The following is an 18,117-nucleotide window of genomic DNA, read 5'->3' as shown; positions in this document are numbered from 1 at the left end:
TCTACTGTCACTCTCTCTCTTCATTTTGTCTTTCACACTAAAGTATGTTGGGTTGTTTTTATAACCATCTTATTGGGTAGCTATGGATTTTTAGAAGGTTGTGTTATTTTTACCCAATGTTGGGTTGAAGTAAATTTGAATATAGCATTCTTAGAACATATTGGTGGTGGTTGGATGGATGGATTAACATTACTGACTTATGACATCAGGATTTGGGTTCAAATCCCTGCCAGTGTGAATGGTAACATCTCGTCAAGTATAAAAATACCAATTATGAGGTTAAAGCCTAATTCATTTAGCATTCATCTCTTGTGGACTAATCACATTTACACAAAGACTTCACTACACGTCCTTCCTGCTCAGATGTGTGCACAACTGCACAACCTTCGTGTTGTTTCTACACTACACACACATCCTTATCCTGCCATTACCATTCATATATGGGAAACAGGCGTTTACTTGTATTAGCGCTTTTACCTTAAAGTTACTCAAAAGTCTTTAACACTGTCCTCTCATTTACCTTTGACTGGTTGACGCAGCTTCAGGAGTAACTAGTGGTTCAATATCTTGCTTAACTTTTTTGGGGATGGAGCCTGGACTCGAACCCGAGTCCTCAGCACTGGGAGGCGGACGTGCTAACTAGTCATCCACCGTGCCACCCATTCCCACAATATAATAAATCTAAAATAAAATAAAAAATAATAATAAATGAATAAAAACAGAAAAAAATCAACTAAAATAAACAATATTTTAGCACAAAAAATAATGTATAATATTAAATAGAATTAAATATGAAATAACATTACATAAGAATTAAGTAAAAATTAGAGAAAAATAAGCTAAAAATACAACATGGAAATGCTAAAAAAAATATCTAATTAAGTTTAAAAAAATAATAATTAAAACTAGGTCAAACGTAGCGGGCTAGGGCTTTGTAAAATCTCTGTAGGGGCACTACAGAGCCTTTTTTGTGTTAGTCGTGCATGGCATCTTTAAAATATCACATTTTTCAGTAGGTCCAATGTGTGTGCAAAATTTGGTGAGTCTTCATGCATGTTTAGACCCCTCCAAAATTTGATTTATTGTGCATAATAAAGAAAAAATATATATAAAATAATGAAGAAAAATGAACAATTTCTTCACTTGACTAATGAATGTATTCTTTTTGTTCTAAATTTAGTTTGACAGCGTCTTAAAATTTGGCTAGACTGCGTGCCAAACTGTTGAGCTGAGTTGCGTTCTTGCTACCAAGTCAGTGCTCATATCTCAAACTTTAGCTCATAATCAAAGCAAAAAATGGTCTAAACAGCAGTAGGCAAAGTCAGTCGCTCTTATCTCAAGGCACCACAATATGGCACTTGCTCCTGTCATTTCCAGCTATATGATGTACTTTATATTCAAATAAAAAAAATAAAAAAAGTAATAAAAACATACACAAAAAAATATACAAAGCAATATTACTGGTAAGCAAATCATTTTCAGACAAAGCAGCAATAATGCACACACAGATACACGGGGATCCAACAGCAGCATAAATAAACAATAAAGTACATCAAGGCTGAAAAGGAACATGACTGAAATAGACGTACCTCCTCAAAGTTAGCGACAGTGAAATGTTTGCAGAAGCATCCTCACTTGCTTCTCATTCTGTCTGAGGTCACCATCAGGTTGGTAGTTGTTGATGCTGAATGAGGAAGATGATGATGGAGGAAGGGAGGGGGGAGGAAAGGTTGCATCCTTTTCCATATTCCTACTTTCTCATTTGAGAAAGTCCTCCATGATGTTGCTCTGCTTCCTTTTAGTTGATTTAAACTCTGTTTTTTTTGTTTTGTTTATTCTTCATGCACGTTTATTTACACAGAAATGGTCGTTGAGTTCAAAAATGCACTTTGCGCTAGAAATCTGTTGTGTTCAGTGGCGCCCTCTACTGTTCCCTCAGCTTAATGTATCTGATGAGTAGCCTTGTGCTATCTTAATTATTAGGTGTGTAATTAACAGTCTATTGTGACTCTCTCTCTCTCTCTCTCTCTCTCTCTCTCTCGCTATGTCTCTTCTCTCTGAATAAGTAAGATATTATCATCAATGTTATAATCAGTTTATGATGACATTGTAATTGCAAGAAATCTTTTCAGTTTAATTTGTAAATCATTTCTTTAAGTAACATTAGATGAAATATTAGTATATAGCATCTTTTCTAATCAGTTTTAATTTAATAGCCTTATATTGTTATATTTAAAAAAGTTAATAATTTAATAGTACATGCAAATGGTATTAAAGAAAGCCCATTTAATGAAATATTTATTAGATTATTTGGACATAACTTGAATTTCATAAAACATTATTTAAAATTTTATTAAATAAATACACTCGATGAAATATTTGAAAAATATAATTTAATAAACAATATTTTAATTTTTTAATGTCACCATTTTGTAAAAATAATCAGAATAAACAAAAATTGAATTTATTAATAATAATAATTAATAATAAAGAAATAAATTAATAGTTTATTTGTATTTTATTTAAATTGATTTTTTTCTATACCATTATTTCTGCTGCTATCAATCACTATTTAATTAAAATTAAATAATTAAAATGTCAACGCACACTTTAATTTCCTAGCGCAGAGATTTTTTTTTAATAACAGCAGCATACAAATAAATACAACCATCATTTAGATTCTGAAATATCAAATGAATCAGAAAAAAATGTAAACAGCGTTATGACACTTTGTAGAGGCTCACCTAATAGATGGATGAAATATACAAAAAAAGATTCAAACATTTTCTGTGACCGTCTCAGAACGATGCCGTCTTTAACTCGATGCCAATCAGTGGCGTGTTTGCGGGGTGCTTGATGGTGTCGCTGGCAATGGAGGACGTGTCCACTTCTTTGGGGGGTTCCGATTCGGGCAGTTGCCAGTGGATGAAGCTTAAATAGAGTAAAGTACCTAAAACTCCCCCGACAAGGGGGGCCACCAGAGGCACCCAGAACCAGTAGTTGTAACACCTGCACAGTAGAGTCATAAACATGTAGTAAGCTTATCTTTCCCGATCTCACTGAGTTATACTCACGTGAAGACCTCCGAGCCCCAGCCTGCAGTCAGAGTCAGAAGTCGAGGTCCTAGATCACGGGCAGGGTTTATGGCCGCCCCGCAGTTGGCCGACATGGACATGGAGATGCCCAGCACGATGACCGCCACGATGACGGGAATCAGCTCGTTGGGAGCAGGTGTGTTCCTCTTCTCGTCCAGACCGAGGATGCATAACATCAGCACGCCGGTGCCCACCACCTGGTGATGACAATAAAAATAAAAAAACAGCAACATCATTATGCTCTATGATATATAGACAGTAGAAAAGCATTGCTATAAACCGACCTGGTCGAGGAAACTTCTGCCCAAAGTGACATACTCAGAAGGGTACGTAGCAAATATGGACGCCGTCTCATTTGGGCCATACACAGTCAATATTCCGCCACTAAAATCCATTATAGCATCTAGGACAGAAAAATAAAATAAAAGTGATATAGTGTTAACATCAATACAGAGATTTGCTTTGTTAAAGAACGAAATTTAACATTGTGATTTGTAAAGGCAAAATATCAAAAAAAAAATAATAATAATTAAAGCATTAGTAAGAAAGATTTTATTTTTTATGCGCTCCCCATTAAGTGTGAAGAGTTGCAGTTGGAAGATCAAACCTGTGTTTAGTCCATTAATATTGTAATGGATATCAAGATTTACAATCTCCAGTTAAAGTATAAATCATTAGAATTTAATAAAATATTCTTGTTGTAATTATTACATTTTAAAAATTTCTAGTATTTAATAGCTATATTTATAAACACCAAAACTATATGAAACATTAAAAAAATATTGATCTGATGTTTCTGAATTTTCTTTTTGAGTGTTTTATGTTTTTTTAAATTTGTTAAATACATACATTTAAGAAAGTTATTTTAAAAATAGTGTTTAAATAATTAAATCAAATGTTAATAGCATAAATATTTTGAATTGAATAACATTTATTTATTTATTAACAATTATTTGGTAGCTATCATTCTATACATTTATTAAAACATACAGTAAAATAAATGTGTCATTTTTTCATAAATTTAGATTAGCTTTGCCATATTTCATGTTTGTTTTTAAAACAAGAAAATCACTTTAATTTGCTGCATCTTTAATGTTATAACATTTTTATGTTTACTTCTGACAAAAAGTAAAATCTTATATTGTGATTTGATTTAAAAACATTTTTAATAAATGTGTGCACATTTTACATATTCAATAATTTGGCATTTATTTATTTATTTAAATAATCCATCTATTTTCTACAGTGCTTATCCTCATTAATGGCGCATGTTAATACAGAAAACTTAACTCATTTGCAAACATCCTCCATTATTACCATTTCATGTAAACAAACCCTACAATATTCCAAAAGTCAATTTTACCTTTATCCCAACTTTTTACAAGACAACTTGTTTTATTATCATCATATCATCATATATAATCCGGCGTTTACAATTTGCTCTTCACTGCTCTATAACACAAGAATGCTCCCACTTTGCTTCTCAAGCTTTTTCTTATCTTACAATTTTATTGCTTGGAGTAGAAATCTTGTGACAATCATCACCTTGAAATATTTTGTCACAATTTTAACTCATATTATGCACAACTTAACTCAAGCTACTGCATTATATTGGGCAACTGGGGTGCAAAATCCAAAAAACGAAAAGAGCCAAAAGACAGACCGTAGTAGACCATGTAGACGAGCGCCGATGCAACATATGCGCCCAGAACTTGAGAGAGCCAATAGGGCAGCATCCTCTTCCATGGCACTTGGCCCAACACACAGAAACTGAGCGTGACGGCCGGGTTCAGGTGGGCACCTGCAGAAGTGCCACGTGGGATAACACAACAGTGACAGAGAAAGAGAGCATGACATCACATTTGTGTTTTCATGCTGGACCTTTACACTCTTGTTTGAAACGGAATACCTGTGATGCCTTTGGTGAGGTACATGGCTGACATCACGCCAACTGAGAAGGACATGTTGACTGACAAAAACTGGCCTTTGGTCTCCCTGCTGGTCTTCACCTGCGCTGCCGCCGAGCAGCCGAAAAGCTTCATGGCAACATGAAAAAAAATACAATTTGACACAACAAACGTGTTCTAAGACAATGCAATGCCAAAGAGAGAACTTAAAACGATCAAACATGCAAATACGCCCCCGAGTGGCTTTTAGAGGTCATGTTGTAACATCATCATAGAGGTAAGGTCCAAAACCCAGTCTGACATTTTTTTTTCAATCAATTTTAATATAATCTGCTTATATTCAGTCAAATACTTCAGAACTTATTAGACGGCGCTTCACAGTGCAGAAGGACAATAACCAAGTTGTCACTCACAATATTTTTGGACCTCACTGTACTGCATTTCAAGTGCCACAAAATTGAGTAGAAATTCCTGAATAAATCCCACAAAAATTCTCAAAATTTGGTAGGTTTGTTGTGTTTATATAATAATCTAAAATGTAAAAAAAATAAAATAAAAATAAATAAAACAAATAAACATATATATATATATATATTTGCTGTCAGGTGGAATCCTCTCAATATCCAAAATCACAATTTTCAGCATCTTGTTTGAGTTACCAAACAACATCATTAAAGTTGGAAATACCACCTTATTGCTATCATATACGTTTGCTTTTAATACTTAACGACTGTGGTTATGTCATCTTTCTAAACTTTTTTTTTAAGGTCGAAAAGAGTCATGAGTGAAAGGGATTCTAGTAGTCACACAAAATATTGATTGAATAGTTGTTTCTTCTTTTTTTTTTTTAAATGGCTAAACATGCAGCGGGTGGTCATATTGACCCATGAACAGTTTTGATGTAAAAAAAATAAAAAAAAAAAAAAAAAAAAATTCCCTGTAACATGTTTTTTCTTAAAAAAAAAAAAAAAAAAAATCATTTAAAAACAGTACACGTACTAAAATGCATTGGTTTTTTTTTATTTTTTTTTTAATATTTACAGTCTTTCACTTCCAGTAGATGTTGAAGCATTAAATAAAGCATCACAATCCTTATGAATTCTAAATTATTTCTAAGATGAAAGCTAGATCATAATCAGAAAGCAAAGTTGTGGAAATAATGCCATGGCATCACCTCAAAGGGTTCTAATAATCATCCAATCAGATTGCCCTGCTGACACCTCAACGCTCGGATCACATAAAAGAATATAATCGACACTATATTCAACACCGTCAGAGTCCCCAATGAGACTCTCGTCATGTCACTCACCAACAAGACGAAGGTCCCCACGAATTCGGCCATGCACTCTCTGAGCAAGGCATTGCTCACCCGGAAGCCGCGCCACTTCAACATGACTACAAGGTGTTTGTCAGCAGGCGACCCCTTCAAGCAGCATCTCCTTTGTCCGAATGGCCGCTTGCTCCCTTTTTCAGGCCAGCTCCTCCGACACTAGCAATCATTTACCAGCTGGTCACAGCGCACACATTCGCACCGCTGGCTGCTGACGGACGGCATCAACATGGACAAAGTCATAAAATGGAGGACAGATATTTCTTCCACATGGACTACCACGGCCTTTATAGGCATTATGATGATTGTGATGAGTTACTAAAACAAAAATTCTATGTAACAGTGATTCTCAAAAGTGTGGTGGGTGTACCTGTCTCCCTCTAGTGGTACCTGAAAGAATCAACAGCCGAGTACAGTTCAGTTGTTTTTAGTCGAATCATTAAGTAGCTTGTTGTTTACTATATTTACATGCAGCATTAATGTTAAAATGTGCATAATGTTACAGTGACTTACAATATTATATATACTTTTTAGTAGGGATGTTCGATACCACCTTTTATCAGACTCAACTCTACCCACTAGTACTTTTGATACATACAATTTGTGTAACTAAGATTATGGAAAAAAAATAAGCAATGGCTACATTTATGCTCAATAACATGATAATCAATTAGTTCTAAAAGTAAAATAAAATAAATAAATAATAATAATATCCATCCATCCATCCATTTTCTTGACCGCTTATTCCTCACAAGGGTCACGGGGGGTGCTGGCGCCTATCTCAGCTGGCTCTGGGCAGTAGGCGGGGGACACCCTGGACTGGTTGCCAGCCAATCGCAGGGCACACAGAGACGAACAACCATCCACACTCACAAGCACACCTAGAGACAATTCGGAGCGCCCAATTAACCTGCCATGCATGTCTTTGGAATGTGGGAGGAGACCAGAGTACCCGGAGAAGACCCACGCGGGCACGGGGAGAACATGCAAACTCCAGCCTGGACTCGAACCGGAGTCCTCAGAACTGGGAGGCAGATGTGCTAACCACTCGTCTACCGTGCCGCATAATAATAATCCATCCATCCATTTTCTTGACCGCTTATTCCTCACAAGGGTCGCGGGGGCTGCTGGCGCCTATCTCAGCTGGCTCTGGGCAGTAGGCGGGGGACACCCTGGACTGGTTGCCAACCAATCACAGGGCACACAGAGACGAACAACCATCCACACTCACACGCACACCTAGGGACAATTCGGAGCGCCCAATTAACCTGCCATGCATGTCTTTGGAATGTGGGAGGAGACCGGAGTACCCGGAGAAGACCCACGCGGGCACGGGGAGAACATGCACATAATAATAATAATAATGCAAAATTTAAAAAAAATGTGAAATTTGTGAAAAACAAAACCAAACAACAATAACAATCCAAATTATAAATAATATTATAGTCATCAATAATAATTTCACGAGCGTTAATTTTTCTTGCAGGGTAATACTCACTTAGGAATTAAAGTGTAATTAAAAAAGACACTGTATTATGACTACTATTATTAATAAAGATTATAATTAACAATTCAAATAAAGCATCGAAATTAGAAATGCTAAATATGTGCAATAGGTGAATCTTTAAGGGATAGGCTGCTGGGACACATTTAGCCATTTTCAGCATTAAAATAATATTTTATTATAAATAATATATTATTTTTAAATAATTAATATTTTGTCTATAGTTAATTTGAACAGTTCATTATTTTTTTTATGTAAAATTAATACTTTTAAAAACAGATTTTGCCACTTGCTGTCGACTTAAAATGACGTTACAGGTGCTCAGGTAACAACCAATCACGGCTCACTTGTATTCTGGGTCTGGTCATGTGATGTTAGCAAACTGAGCCATGATTGATTGTTACATGAGCACACGTGATAGTAAGTGGCAAAATGTGATTTCAAAGGTATGAATTGTACATGACAAATTAGTAATTTATCAAATTATAGACGAATTATTATCTTCTTACTACTGAAACTAGCTAAATGTGTGACTACTAGTGAATGACTATTAAGACTAAATAATACAGATCAAAACAATAATAATCTTTTCTGGATGCTGCATATCCCTGAATTTTGTCACTAAGTTGAATCAAGTTGAAATTTGTTCCAAGCTAACGTTCCTCACATGGTTTCGTGGAAATTGGTTGCGTGCGTTTTTGTGTGCAATCGCGCTCACAAACAAAACATAACCTAGTTGGCAGCAAAAAGGGACCATTCGACCCGCTACGTTGAACTCTGAGCTCAAGATAGAGATCACTGAAAAAGTCTAAATCCATCTAATGAATGAAAGATTTCTTTAAAATGATCTCATTATTCGGGGGTGTGGATGTCATTATGGTGCATCTCACTGCACTCTGGAATTGTGCAAGGTGCGTATATTGTGTTGTTGCTGATACATTTGAAAAAAGCTGAAGCAAAAACAAATGCGCTTGATAAGATACCAAGCAAAACAAGAATTTTCACTTATTTTAATTATCATACTGCTGATTAACATTGTTGATTGATGATCAAACATTTTTTTTTATTTTACTCTTTTGAGTCTTCATGTAATTAATTTAGATTACATATATTACAATTTATATTACATATAACTGTAATACTTGGTTACATGATACTTGTTTGATCAAAAGTGACACTACTAAACGGTAATACATCTCTCTACCGCCATCTGTAGGCTATAGAAATAAAAGGCATCATTTGTGTTAAGCTTTATTAAAAAGCAATAGAAACGCTAAATGCTGTTAGCATCTTTTCACAGTATATGACAAGCCTTCACATACACAAGTCACTTGGCCTTGAGGTAGATACACGTGTTAAATACCTTCAAATATATGTCATTAAAATTCACACCTTCATAAACAGCTGTCTTCTGTTAAAGCTTTGTAAGAAATATGAGGATAATTGTGGTGTAAGTTGTGTTATTATTCCAGAATAGTCCATCAAACAGTCCATATCAGACTTGCTTCCGTATTCCTTCCGCCTCGGAGGTTTTCCGGGGCCGGCGTATTACCACATCCACCTGTCCGGAGGGAAGTCCTCGTATCAAAGACCAGGCCTCCAGACGCCTCATCCCCACCATGCTCACGCCTTGGATCTCCATCACCTCGTCACCGGGACTAATCTTGTCCACTGGGCCGCCTGTGGGGAAGAAGAAAATTAAATGAACAATTTGAAGTACATTAAGAGGTTTTAGTCTGGGTACCTTGGAAGATCTTCTTTATTGTGAGCGGTTTATCCCCCAGACCGACACCACCTTCCAGACTGAAGCCCAGATCTCTGCTTTTCTTCTCCAGATGCACTCGCATACGCTGAACTGACGTAATTAAAGAACTAAATAAACAACAGTGATCACACTTATAATTCAAATATGTTATATTGGATGTCAAAAGTCTACAAAACCCTATTCAAATGTCAGGTTTTTGTGATGTTAAAATAATGACACCATTATAAATACTTTCAAAACTCGAGTTTGAAGAAAAAAAAAAACAAATCCAAAGAGGAAATAAAAATAAATATGAGCCAGCGCGCACCTGTCGTCATTTAAAGTGCCTCTGATTAACCCCAATAAATTTCTGCTGTTTGTTTTCTAGCAAAAGCCTGAATCCTTTATGCTAACTGGTATTTGGAACTACTAATAATTCCAGCTGAAGAAAAACAGCCCCAGAGCATGATGAGGTCATCACCAAGCTTCTCAGTCGGTACGGTGAGCAGTATTAACGCCACAGTGAGCCAAACAGATCATTTCTCACGTGTGTGTATCTGATTTCAAGTGTGGTTTTGCAAAATGTAGACAGGCCAGGATGTTTTTCTGTTGTAAGATAATGCCACCCAACCTCATAGCCTACACATATAAACAAGGGAGATTGTTGTCATTGTTGTCAAATGTACTAAACATTCAGTTATTGCCAAAAATACCTGCAGCTTCTTCAATGTTGCTCTTGGCTTCCTCCCTGACCAGTTTTACTTCTCGTTGCAACAATTATGCAGGGACTAGGGCTGCTCAATTATGAAGAAAATATTAATCACGATTATTTTTCGTAATAGTTGAAATCATGGTTGGGATGCTAATTTATTTTTTGGTATAAAACAAGAAAATGTTTAAACGTAAAAAAATATTAAGGCTATTAAAATTCTTTGAAACACTATAATTATGCAAGTTCCTTTTGGATGAAACAAAATTTATTAAGTCAGTTATTTAAAACATTTAAAAGGTGTAAATTAAACATTTAAACAACTCATAAACAATTATTAATAATTTATTTATTTATTTATTTATTTTTTACAATTATGCTTATTTTGTAAATGTGGAGCGTAATAATTGAAATCGTCATTGAATTTCAATTAATTGCACAGCCCTAGGAGGGACATCCTATTCTGGGTAATGTCCCGATATTTTCTATGTTTGATGATCTATTGGAAAGGCCTTGGAAATTCTTTTGGATACCTTTGAACAATGAGATCCATCTGATGCTGTGGAAACGCTCTGTGGACACTGCTGTAAGATGCGACTACAAAAATGCCAGCAAAAGCATACTAGAACATCTGAACTTTATTTGGGGTTAATCAGAGGCACTTTAAATGGCAGCAGGTTTGTGCTTTAATGTGATTTTTTTTTTTTTTTAAACACAAACATCCTATTATAAAAGAGCGTGTGCAACCATCTCGGTTTATTTTTTATTCCCTTCCCAAAAATACTGATTTTTTTTTTTCTGAAACATTAACATTAATTAAAGTGACTATTAATGGTAGACAAAGTTTGGAAATGATTTACCTTGGTCCCATTTTTTACGTCACAAAATCTAACATTTGAAGAGTGGTGTGTAGACTTGACATCTACTATATAATGATTTTAACCAGTCTCTGAAGTCTGAGTCGACGTTGGTTCCTTAGTCGGACCCTCTCCCCCCTTCGAGATGCTCCTAACGTCACCCCTCCTCAGTACCACCACTCCCAACTCTCGAGTCTTGGCCCGTCTCAGGACCCTCAGAGCCTCCCAGTGAGTGTGGGCCCCCAGGGCAGTGCCATTAATGGATAAGACCTGGTCGCCTTCTCTGATGGAGCCTTCTTGTGCTGCCACACCGGTGGGGAAAACCTTGTGGACCTGTGAAGAACACATGACAAAACGAATGGAAGCAAAATCAACATGATACGTTTAGTGTAAAAAGGTATTTTACTCACAATGACTGGTTTGTTCTGGTCAACGCCTCCTGCTATACTAAAGCCCAGGCCAACCGCCACCTCTTTGTGGAGGACCACCACATGTACATCATCCTGCGTTAATAAGAGAAGTTAGAGAAGCAATCTTAATGGTCTAAAAGCTACTGAATTCAGTAAATCAAATTTCGAATCACTATTGCTACTGTACAACTAAAAGGCATAATTTTCGCCCTGTGATCAGCATGTGCTTAGTCCTTACTGTAACCATCAGTTAAGTTAGTTTGGAAAGGCTTCACAGCTTTGTGACCCTGAACAGCGAGTTGAAATAGGCAAATGTCAATCAATTCTGATCATGAGCACCTGCAGATTGCTGTCCCCCAAACTTCTGACGTCCTCCAGCAGCTTGTCAAGCTCCTCGCTGGGCAGCACAGACACATATGACAGCGCCGACACTTCGGAGCTCAGTGAAGCCGACCTCCTACCCGTCGCTGTGCTCTCGTCATTGTCGTTCTCTGATTCGGAATCCGCTCCGGTGAAGTGACACAATTCGGCCAGGCTGCAGGGCCGAGGGGAGTCAAGTAAGGACATGATGACAGCTGATCAGATTCGTATTTTTGCGATACATACCTGAGGGAGAAGCTCCTGCGATCTGACAGGCTCATGTTGCTGGTGATGGTCACTGAGGACTCCCCGGAGTCTGAATCGTAGTAAGAATCGTCGTCCTTCTGCGTACTGTCGTCATCATCATCATCCTCGAAAGATTCATCCTGCTTCCAGGCCTTCCAGCCAGCGACCCAAGCATCCAGGTCCAACACATGTTTCTTCCCTTTTGAGTCACCGTCCGTGATATCTGGAAAGAACTTGCTGTGGGAAGACGTGGCGAGGGAGTCCACAGGGGTTGAAAAGTCTTCTTCAGGATCTTTGGCAGCTTTTGTGTTTTCAGTCATTGTAAGTGAAAAGGTACTCTGTGACGGTGGGATCGGAGAGCGAGAGGGTGAGTGGTTTGGAGTGTTTGTTGGAGTCTTGTCATCGTCATCAGTAACTGCTAAAATAATCACATGAGGTTTTGCTTTCTTTATCCCAGACAGCTCTGCGTACGGGCGTGGCTCAGGGTCACTAGAGCTGGGCAACATGGAGGATGCAGTTTTGCTGGTTCTCCTGCCCTTATCACTTGAGACTTTACAAGAGTCTGGTTCATCCATGTACAAGTTTCTGTCATCTTTGAGGGATGATTCTACCGCATGCTTGAACCTAGAATAGTTCCTGACATCTTCTGTGTATTTGTAAATACGATCCACGTTTGTCCCTTCCTTCTTTGTCAAATCATCGACGAACCTTTGCCCAACCTCATCCACTGACAAAGACCTTTGTGACTGACTTTTCAGTTGACCTATTTTCTCCTCAGCTTTTCTAGCTGTGTCCCCCAACTCTCTCAGCCCCATGGACTTGTCAGCCAGAAAACCAAATGTTTTTTCTGACTCAGTCTTCAAGCCATCATGGGCAGTGTTGAGTCGTGTGGGCACAGAAAAGGCCCTTCGGGGTGCCATGTTCTGGCCCTTTCCAAAGCCCTGGGATCGCTGTGTCAGAGCCTCAAACTGATTGATTTTGTTCCTCACACTGACCGAAGGGGATTGTGTCTCTGGGTGTGCCCGCCACCCTGTAGAGTTCAATCTGATGTTCAGATTTGGCTCAAACACATCTTCATAAATTTTTAATTCCATCTCACCTGCTGCCTTTCCCTTATCCAGCAGAATTCCTTCCTTCTGCGCCCCATTGATCCTGTTAGTCTCAGATAGTCCAAAAAGAGATGTCTTCTGTGATAAAGTTTTTGATTGGGCCGCCCTGTCCGATCTAATCTGAGCAGCTCTGGTGTTCCTGCTCCTTGCTCGATCCAGAGACATTGTCTCAATGGACCCTATAACCGCGCTAACGCCACCGTGGTCGTAATACCTCCCATAGATCCGTTCTTCCCATTGTCCTTCTGGTAATCTGGCCCTGGTCCTTGGACAGGGTGAAGTATTAGAGGCCACAGTCTTGGTGTTTAGAAGTGCACTTTGGTAGCTTCCTTCTGCAGTAGAGGCACGCCTGGCAAAATGTCCTGTTTCCCCGTCACACGAACTTGGCAAACTGCTGAAGACTGAGCGATGGTACATCGTAGCGTCACCTCTTCCGTCAAACCAATCTCTTTCTAGGGAAGAGAAATCCCTACCTTTGCTAAAGTCCTCAGTTTTGGCCGGGCCATAGAGCTTCTCGATACGCTCCAATATACTATGACCTCTTTTACTCCCATAAGAAGCAGTCTCTCTGGAGTCACTGATGGTTTCCGGGGCCGACCTTAGCCTTGAAGGGCAGGAGTTACCCCTATAGACTGTTTCCAAAGGTTGGTCCAAAGGACCTTTTGGACTGCTGCTGGATGCGGAACCACCTGACGAGTTGTAGGTCCTAAATGAAGACGTGGACCTGCCTCTCGGACCTTCTGAATACCTTTTGGTTTTTTCATTCAACAATGCAGCAATATTAGATCTCCGTGCGTCCCGATCAGGACTGCTTCGCCCTGACCTCCATTCAAAACTCCTGCTTCTACTTGGCAAATTCCGCCTCCATTCTCCTCCAGTTCTAGTCTGACTCTCAGATGCAAGGTTATAGTTGCGACCTCTGTTGATGCCAAAGTCTGTGGCTTTCCTGTCTATTTTCTCATTGTGAGTCAGACTGGAAGAGATTGTGCTCCTTGATACTTCCTTGTTTTCATTCCAACTTTTGACGCTCGCTTTCCATGCTTTATAGTCTGTCATGTATCCTGCCGTGAGGTCGTGGCCATCGAACGATCTGGCCCGCTTGATTGAACCATCAAATCCAGATTTTGTCCCTCGTTCTTTAACTTCCACAACACCGGATGAAGCTCGATCCATCCTAACACCTGGCCTGCAAGTGAGGCTGCTCGGGGGAGAGTTGGCAGATCTGACAGATAAGCATGCCAAAGTCCTCTGATTGGTATACTCAGTCACTGGACTGTGCAGCAAGAACACATCCATTGTCAGAGCATAAACAAAGTTAATGACCACCTGTCAGAAGTCAAATCCCTAAAAAGAAAATCGATGACTGCACTGGATTTATTTAGACGCTTCTAAGGGACAGTAGAGCAGCAAGCAGCTTTAGTTCATTTTGGTCCACTTACACTATACTTACTATTAAACATTTCCATGTCATATATGCTAATAATGATTGCCTGTCTGGTAGTCATTTTTACATCGTTCTGTCCATGGAAGTCTTTAGTTCTCCAGCAGGGCTTCAAGAACGAGCTTCCAATCCCTGCCAAGCATAAGAAAATGAATAAATCTCCATTTTCAGAGGGGATTGAAATGGAATGTTGCGATATGTGCATATGTGGCAGCTGTGGCTTCTCATGATGGCCAAACTAAAATCACAGAGTGGTTTGAGGATAACAAACACAACTTTGCACAGAATAGCCAATGGGTGGAGAGAGAAGAAAGGACAAGGAACAATTAGATGGCTCGATAAATAAAGGCGTGATATTAGCTTTTAAATCAAGCGTGAAAAAAAAACACAACTTCAATGAGTCCATTCATGCAAAGACGCACAATACGCTTGCTCATATCATACCAACTGTTTACACTAGCAACATGCTCATACTGCAACTGTCGGCTAAACCAGTACACAAAAACTGGAAAAACTCACTCCGCTGCAATCCAGTGAGGGACAACAATGTCGAAATGTGACACAATCAGGTTGTGTGTAGCACATATCATTCTTATGCAGCTAGAGGAAGACAACAACTCACCAAAACCTTGACACCAAGAAGAAAGGAGCCGATAAAAGGGATAATGATGTATATTTATTTAGAAGCAGCCCACCACGAGCAAGACAGAGATGGACCAGGAAACCAGTGGCACCAGCTTTGATTGTGCGCAACCGAGATAGCGCCGAACTAATTGTTGTGTTACAATCAGTAAGTCTATTTAATAGACAGCTGTTATAAGTGATATATATGCATACGTCTCCCTGGCGGAGCTGTCTAATGCAGGCGAGTGTCAGCTTACAGATACACCTGTTTTGCTTGATCCCGAGCCTCCCATCTGGGTAACCTGGGCAACGTGGCTCGCCCGAATTCAAACTCACGGCGACTGCCATGGAAATAAAGAGAAATACCTCAAATACACGTAAACAAAGACAAACGATACAAACACCAAGTCATTCAAATGTACTCTTCCATACAGGAATTCACACATAAGCCTTACCTTAGTCACGAGTAAACAACTGTTAGTTTGACAAGGCTTCATAGTGAAGGCGATGACATCAACTCCTTGGCTATCTTTCTCTCACTCAGTCTGGCTGTTAGCGTCGCAGGATGGGATGTGTACAGTGGCGCAAACCGGCCACACTGGTCTATCTGCTTGTTCTCTCTCTCTCTCTCTCTCTCTCTCTCTCTCTCTCCTTCTCTCTCTCCTCCCCCTTCCGTTGTTCTTTTCTCACTCTATTTCTCAACCCATAGGTTAACATTTCTAGTTCAGCTTCATGTGTAGCTCTTCAAACAGCCCAGTGAGTACACACAGACTTTTTAAACCATCCCCAGGCATGCATGGTTTGACATCATGGGAAACAAGCTTCAATACACTTGATTGCGCAGATCTCAACGTGAATTAAGACTCAATTCAAATTCTACTCACCTCAGGCCAATCGTGCTGGGTGAGCAGGTATCCAAATACATCATGACAGACGTATTTTTATTGGGAACAGACAACACAATGGGCTCAAGTAGACGGCAGAAATTCCAGCCGGGATAAATACAGGTAAAAGTGCACCTCTCGGTTGATGTGCACAACAAAGCATGAGCCAGGTCAGGCTTGTAAGTATACTTATGCACTCATACATGTTAGATTGAAGGGAACATTTTTCAATAGAGGTTATGGAAGAATCCATTGTTGTGAGGGTTATATATGCTTATTTAAACCCTTTGCGTAACCCTAAATGACCTATCAGGTGACAGTAGCAATTAGTGATAGAATAGGAATTTCCTTGATAGACGATTGGTAAAACCAACTATCAAATTACTCGACTAATTCTTCTTTTTAAATGCTAGCAGGATAATCTCTCTGAACGTGTTTCAAAACCACATATTGAGTTGCCGAAGGGCGTGTGGATTTTTGTTTTAATTTCCCTTAACTGATGTAAGTAATTTTAATACATTTTATTTGACTTGTAACACCAAGAAGCATACAAAATGTACTGCACCTTCACTTCAACCACTTTTATTTTATTTTTTTTAATGTATAAACTTGACAGTCACATTGCAAACCAGGAAGTGGTACATTTCTGACCTCCGACCAGGAAACGTGCAACAGAAGTTTCTACTTGAGGATTTGGAGAAAATCAATGTATTTTAACTTCACCAAGATAAAGAAATAGGATTTCTCAATGACAGTAAAATGTTAACTAAAATGACATATTTTTATGTATTTATTGGTTGTAACTTGTAATAAATAGCAACATAAAACTTTTTTTTTCTCTAAATTGCTAAGTCTCTAAATTGCTAAGTCACTCAGGATGAAGTCATTTAAGGAAACCTATGACAAAAAGTGCACGAGGCTGCCAAACAAAAATATGAGTTTGTTGTCAGTGTACAACGTGTTTATAGTTTGTCAGCTATGTTTTTTGTTTATTTTTAACTGAGAAAACTTTGAGGTCGGAAATGGGATTTTTCCCTCTTCCCAGCAATCTGCAAGTTAGCATTAGTTATATTTAACGCTCACGTTACTGTATGAAAGGCCCTCACAGCTGTTGACAGTGCCACTCATAAGTTTTATTCATTTTATGACACAAATTAGTGTTATAGAATGTAGATGACAAAAGTGTTAACATTATTAGTGGCTGTCAAAAAAGCAGAATAGTTTGCTAGAGCTTTCAGGACCATATGTTTATCATTCCAGTTTCTACTACAGGCTTCTGTGGCCGAGAAGGATCATAAAAAGGATGCTGACAAAATGTTTTTCAGTACAAGTTCATGTTATTCTGACTACCCCATCAGTAACCCCATCACTGAATGCAGTCAAATAATATCAATAGAAAACAATTAATTACCTAACTCAGGTTGATTTTGTTTTTAAGTAAATGTGTAGCAACATCAGAGCTGCACAGTTCTACTAACCTTGTTGCCTGGCTGGTTGTTATATTTGTTCACTTTGTATGGGCCTCTGGGTCAGACAGGTTAACACGTCACCTTTATAGTTAGTGAAGCAGAAGATTGTCACAAGTCAGCCAACATTGATCATTTAGCAGGCTGTGTCAAGTCATGGCTGTCAGTTTTGTCTCCAACAAGACACCCACCCTTGTTCCTAAAACAAGAATGGTGCTCAGTGTCTCTGTGGGACGGATGCAAATGTTGCCTACACTCACTGGAGCTTCAGAGTCATTCTTTGGTGTGCCATGGATGAACAGACACAATGGAAGAAAAGCACCATTGTGGTGGGCAAAATGGCTGACAGGTGGAGAACTTGGCCATAACACAAATAAAATTGGGTGACATGGGGATGGAAAAACAAAACAAAACAAAAAAACGTTGTTTAT

At 38.6% G+C, this 18,117-nt stretch overlaps 3 protein-coding genes across 9 annotated transcripts in view; 1 reads left to right on the top strand and 2 right to left on the bottom strand.

The window, feature by feature from the left end:
* Nucleotides 1–18,117, top strand: part of ltap1 (lipid transport auxiliary protein 1) — a 50,935-nt gene that overhangs the window by 29,762 nt on the left and 3,056 nt on the right. The window lies entirely within an intron of this gene.
* On the bottom strand, nt 2,432–6,632 carry aqp10a (aquaporin 10a). The gene is made up of 6 exons (XM_077528099.1): nt 6,312–6,632; nt 5,005–5,131; nt 4,759–4,896; nt 3,380–3,498; nt 3,075–3,292; nt 2,432–3,009 (listed from the first exon to the last, which is right to left on the bottom strand). Exons 1-6 carry the CDS (start codon nt 6,393–6,395, stop codon nt 2,799–2,801), a joined length of 897 nt encoding a protein of 298 aa, XP_077384225.1. The 5' UTR covers nt 6,396–6,632; the 3' UTR covers nt 2,432–2,798.
* On the bottom strand, nt 9,075–18,107 carry LOC144022576 (uncharacterized). Of its 5 annotated transcripts, none has more exons than XM_077527490.1 (8): nt 17,878–18,107; nt 17,699–17,770; nt 12,163–14,844; nt 11,896–12,091; nt 11,557–11,649; nt 11,233–11,479; nt 9,581–9,691; nt 9,075–9,516 (listed from the first exon to the last, which is right to left on the bottom strand). In XM_077527490.1, exons 3-8 carry the CDS (start codon nt 14,565–14,567, stop codon nt 9,332–9,334), a joined length of 3,237 nt encoding a protein of 1,078 aa, XP_077383616.1. In that variant the 5' UTR covers nt 14,568–14,844; nt 17,699–17,770; nt 17,878–18,107; the 3' UTR covers nt 9,075–9,331. The 5 variants fall into 5 exon arrangements, with proteins under 5 accessions (XP_077383616.1, XP_077383617.1, XP_077383614.1 ...); XM_077527491.1 differs by having other exon boundaries at nt 17,947–18,107; XM_077527488.1 differs by lacking the exons at nt 17,699–17,770; nt 17,878–18,107 and adding exons at nt 15,594–15,677; nt 15,792–17,656.

This window comes from Festucalex cinctus, chromosome 7, assembly GCF_051991245.1.
Source record: "Festucalex cinctus isolate MCC-2025b chromosome 7, RoL_Fcin_1.0, whole genome shotgun sequence".
Lineage (NCBI taxonomy): Eukaryota > Metazoa > Chordata > Actinopteri > Syngnathiformes > Syngnathidae > Festucalex > Festucalex cinctus.
Note: the sequence above shows the minus strand (reverse complement) of the source record. Positions and strands in the feature narration are given on the sequence as shown.

Excerpts from the sequence above, each read along its gene's own strand:
- LOC144022576 (XM_077527490.1), bottom strand. The coding sequence starts at position 14,567 with ATGGATGTGTTCTTGCTGCACAGTCCAGTGACTGAGTATACCAATCAG. Across the intron at positions 11,650-11,895 it reads TGGGGGACAGCAATCTGCAG|GATGATGTACATGTGGTGGT; the intron begins GTGCTCATGATC and ends TTATTAACGCAG. Across the intron at positions 11,480-11,556 it reads ACCAGAACAAACCAGTCATT|GTCCACAAGGTTTTCCCCAC; the intron begins GTGAGTAAAATA and ends TGTTCTTCACAG.
- aqp10a (XM_077528099.1), bottom strand. The coding sequence starts at position 6,395 with ATGTTGAAGTGGCGCGGCTTCCGGGTGAGCAATGCCTTGCTCAGAGAG. Across the intron at positions 5,132-6,311 it reads TGGGGACCTTCGTCTTGTTG|CTTTTCGGCTGCTCGGCGGC; the intron begins GTGAGTGACATG and ends GTTGCCATGAAG. Across the intron at positions 4,897-5,004 it reads CCTCACCAAAGGCATCACAG|GTGCCCACCTGAACCCGGCC; the intron begins GTATTCCGTTTC and ends GCACTTCTGCAG.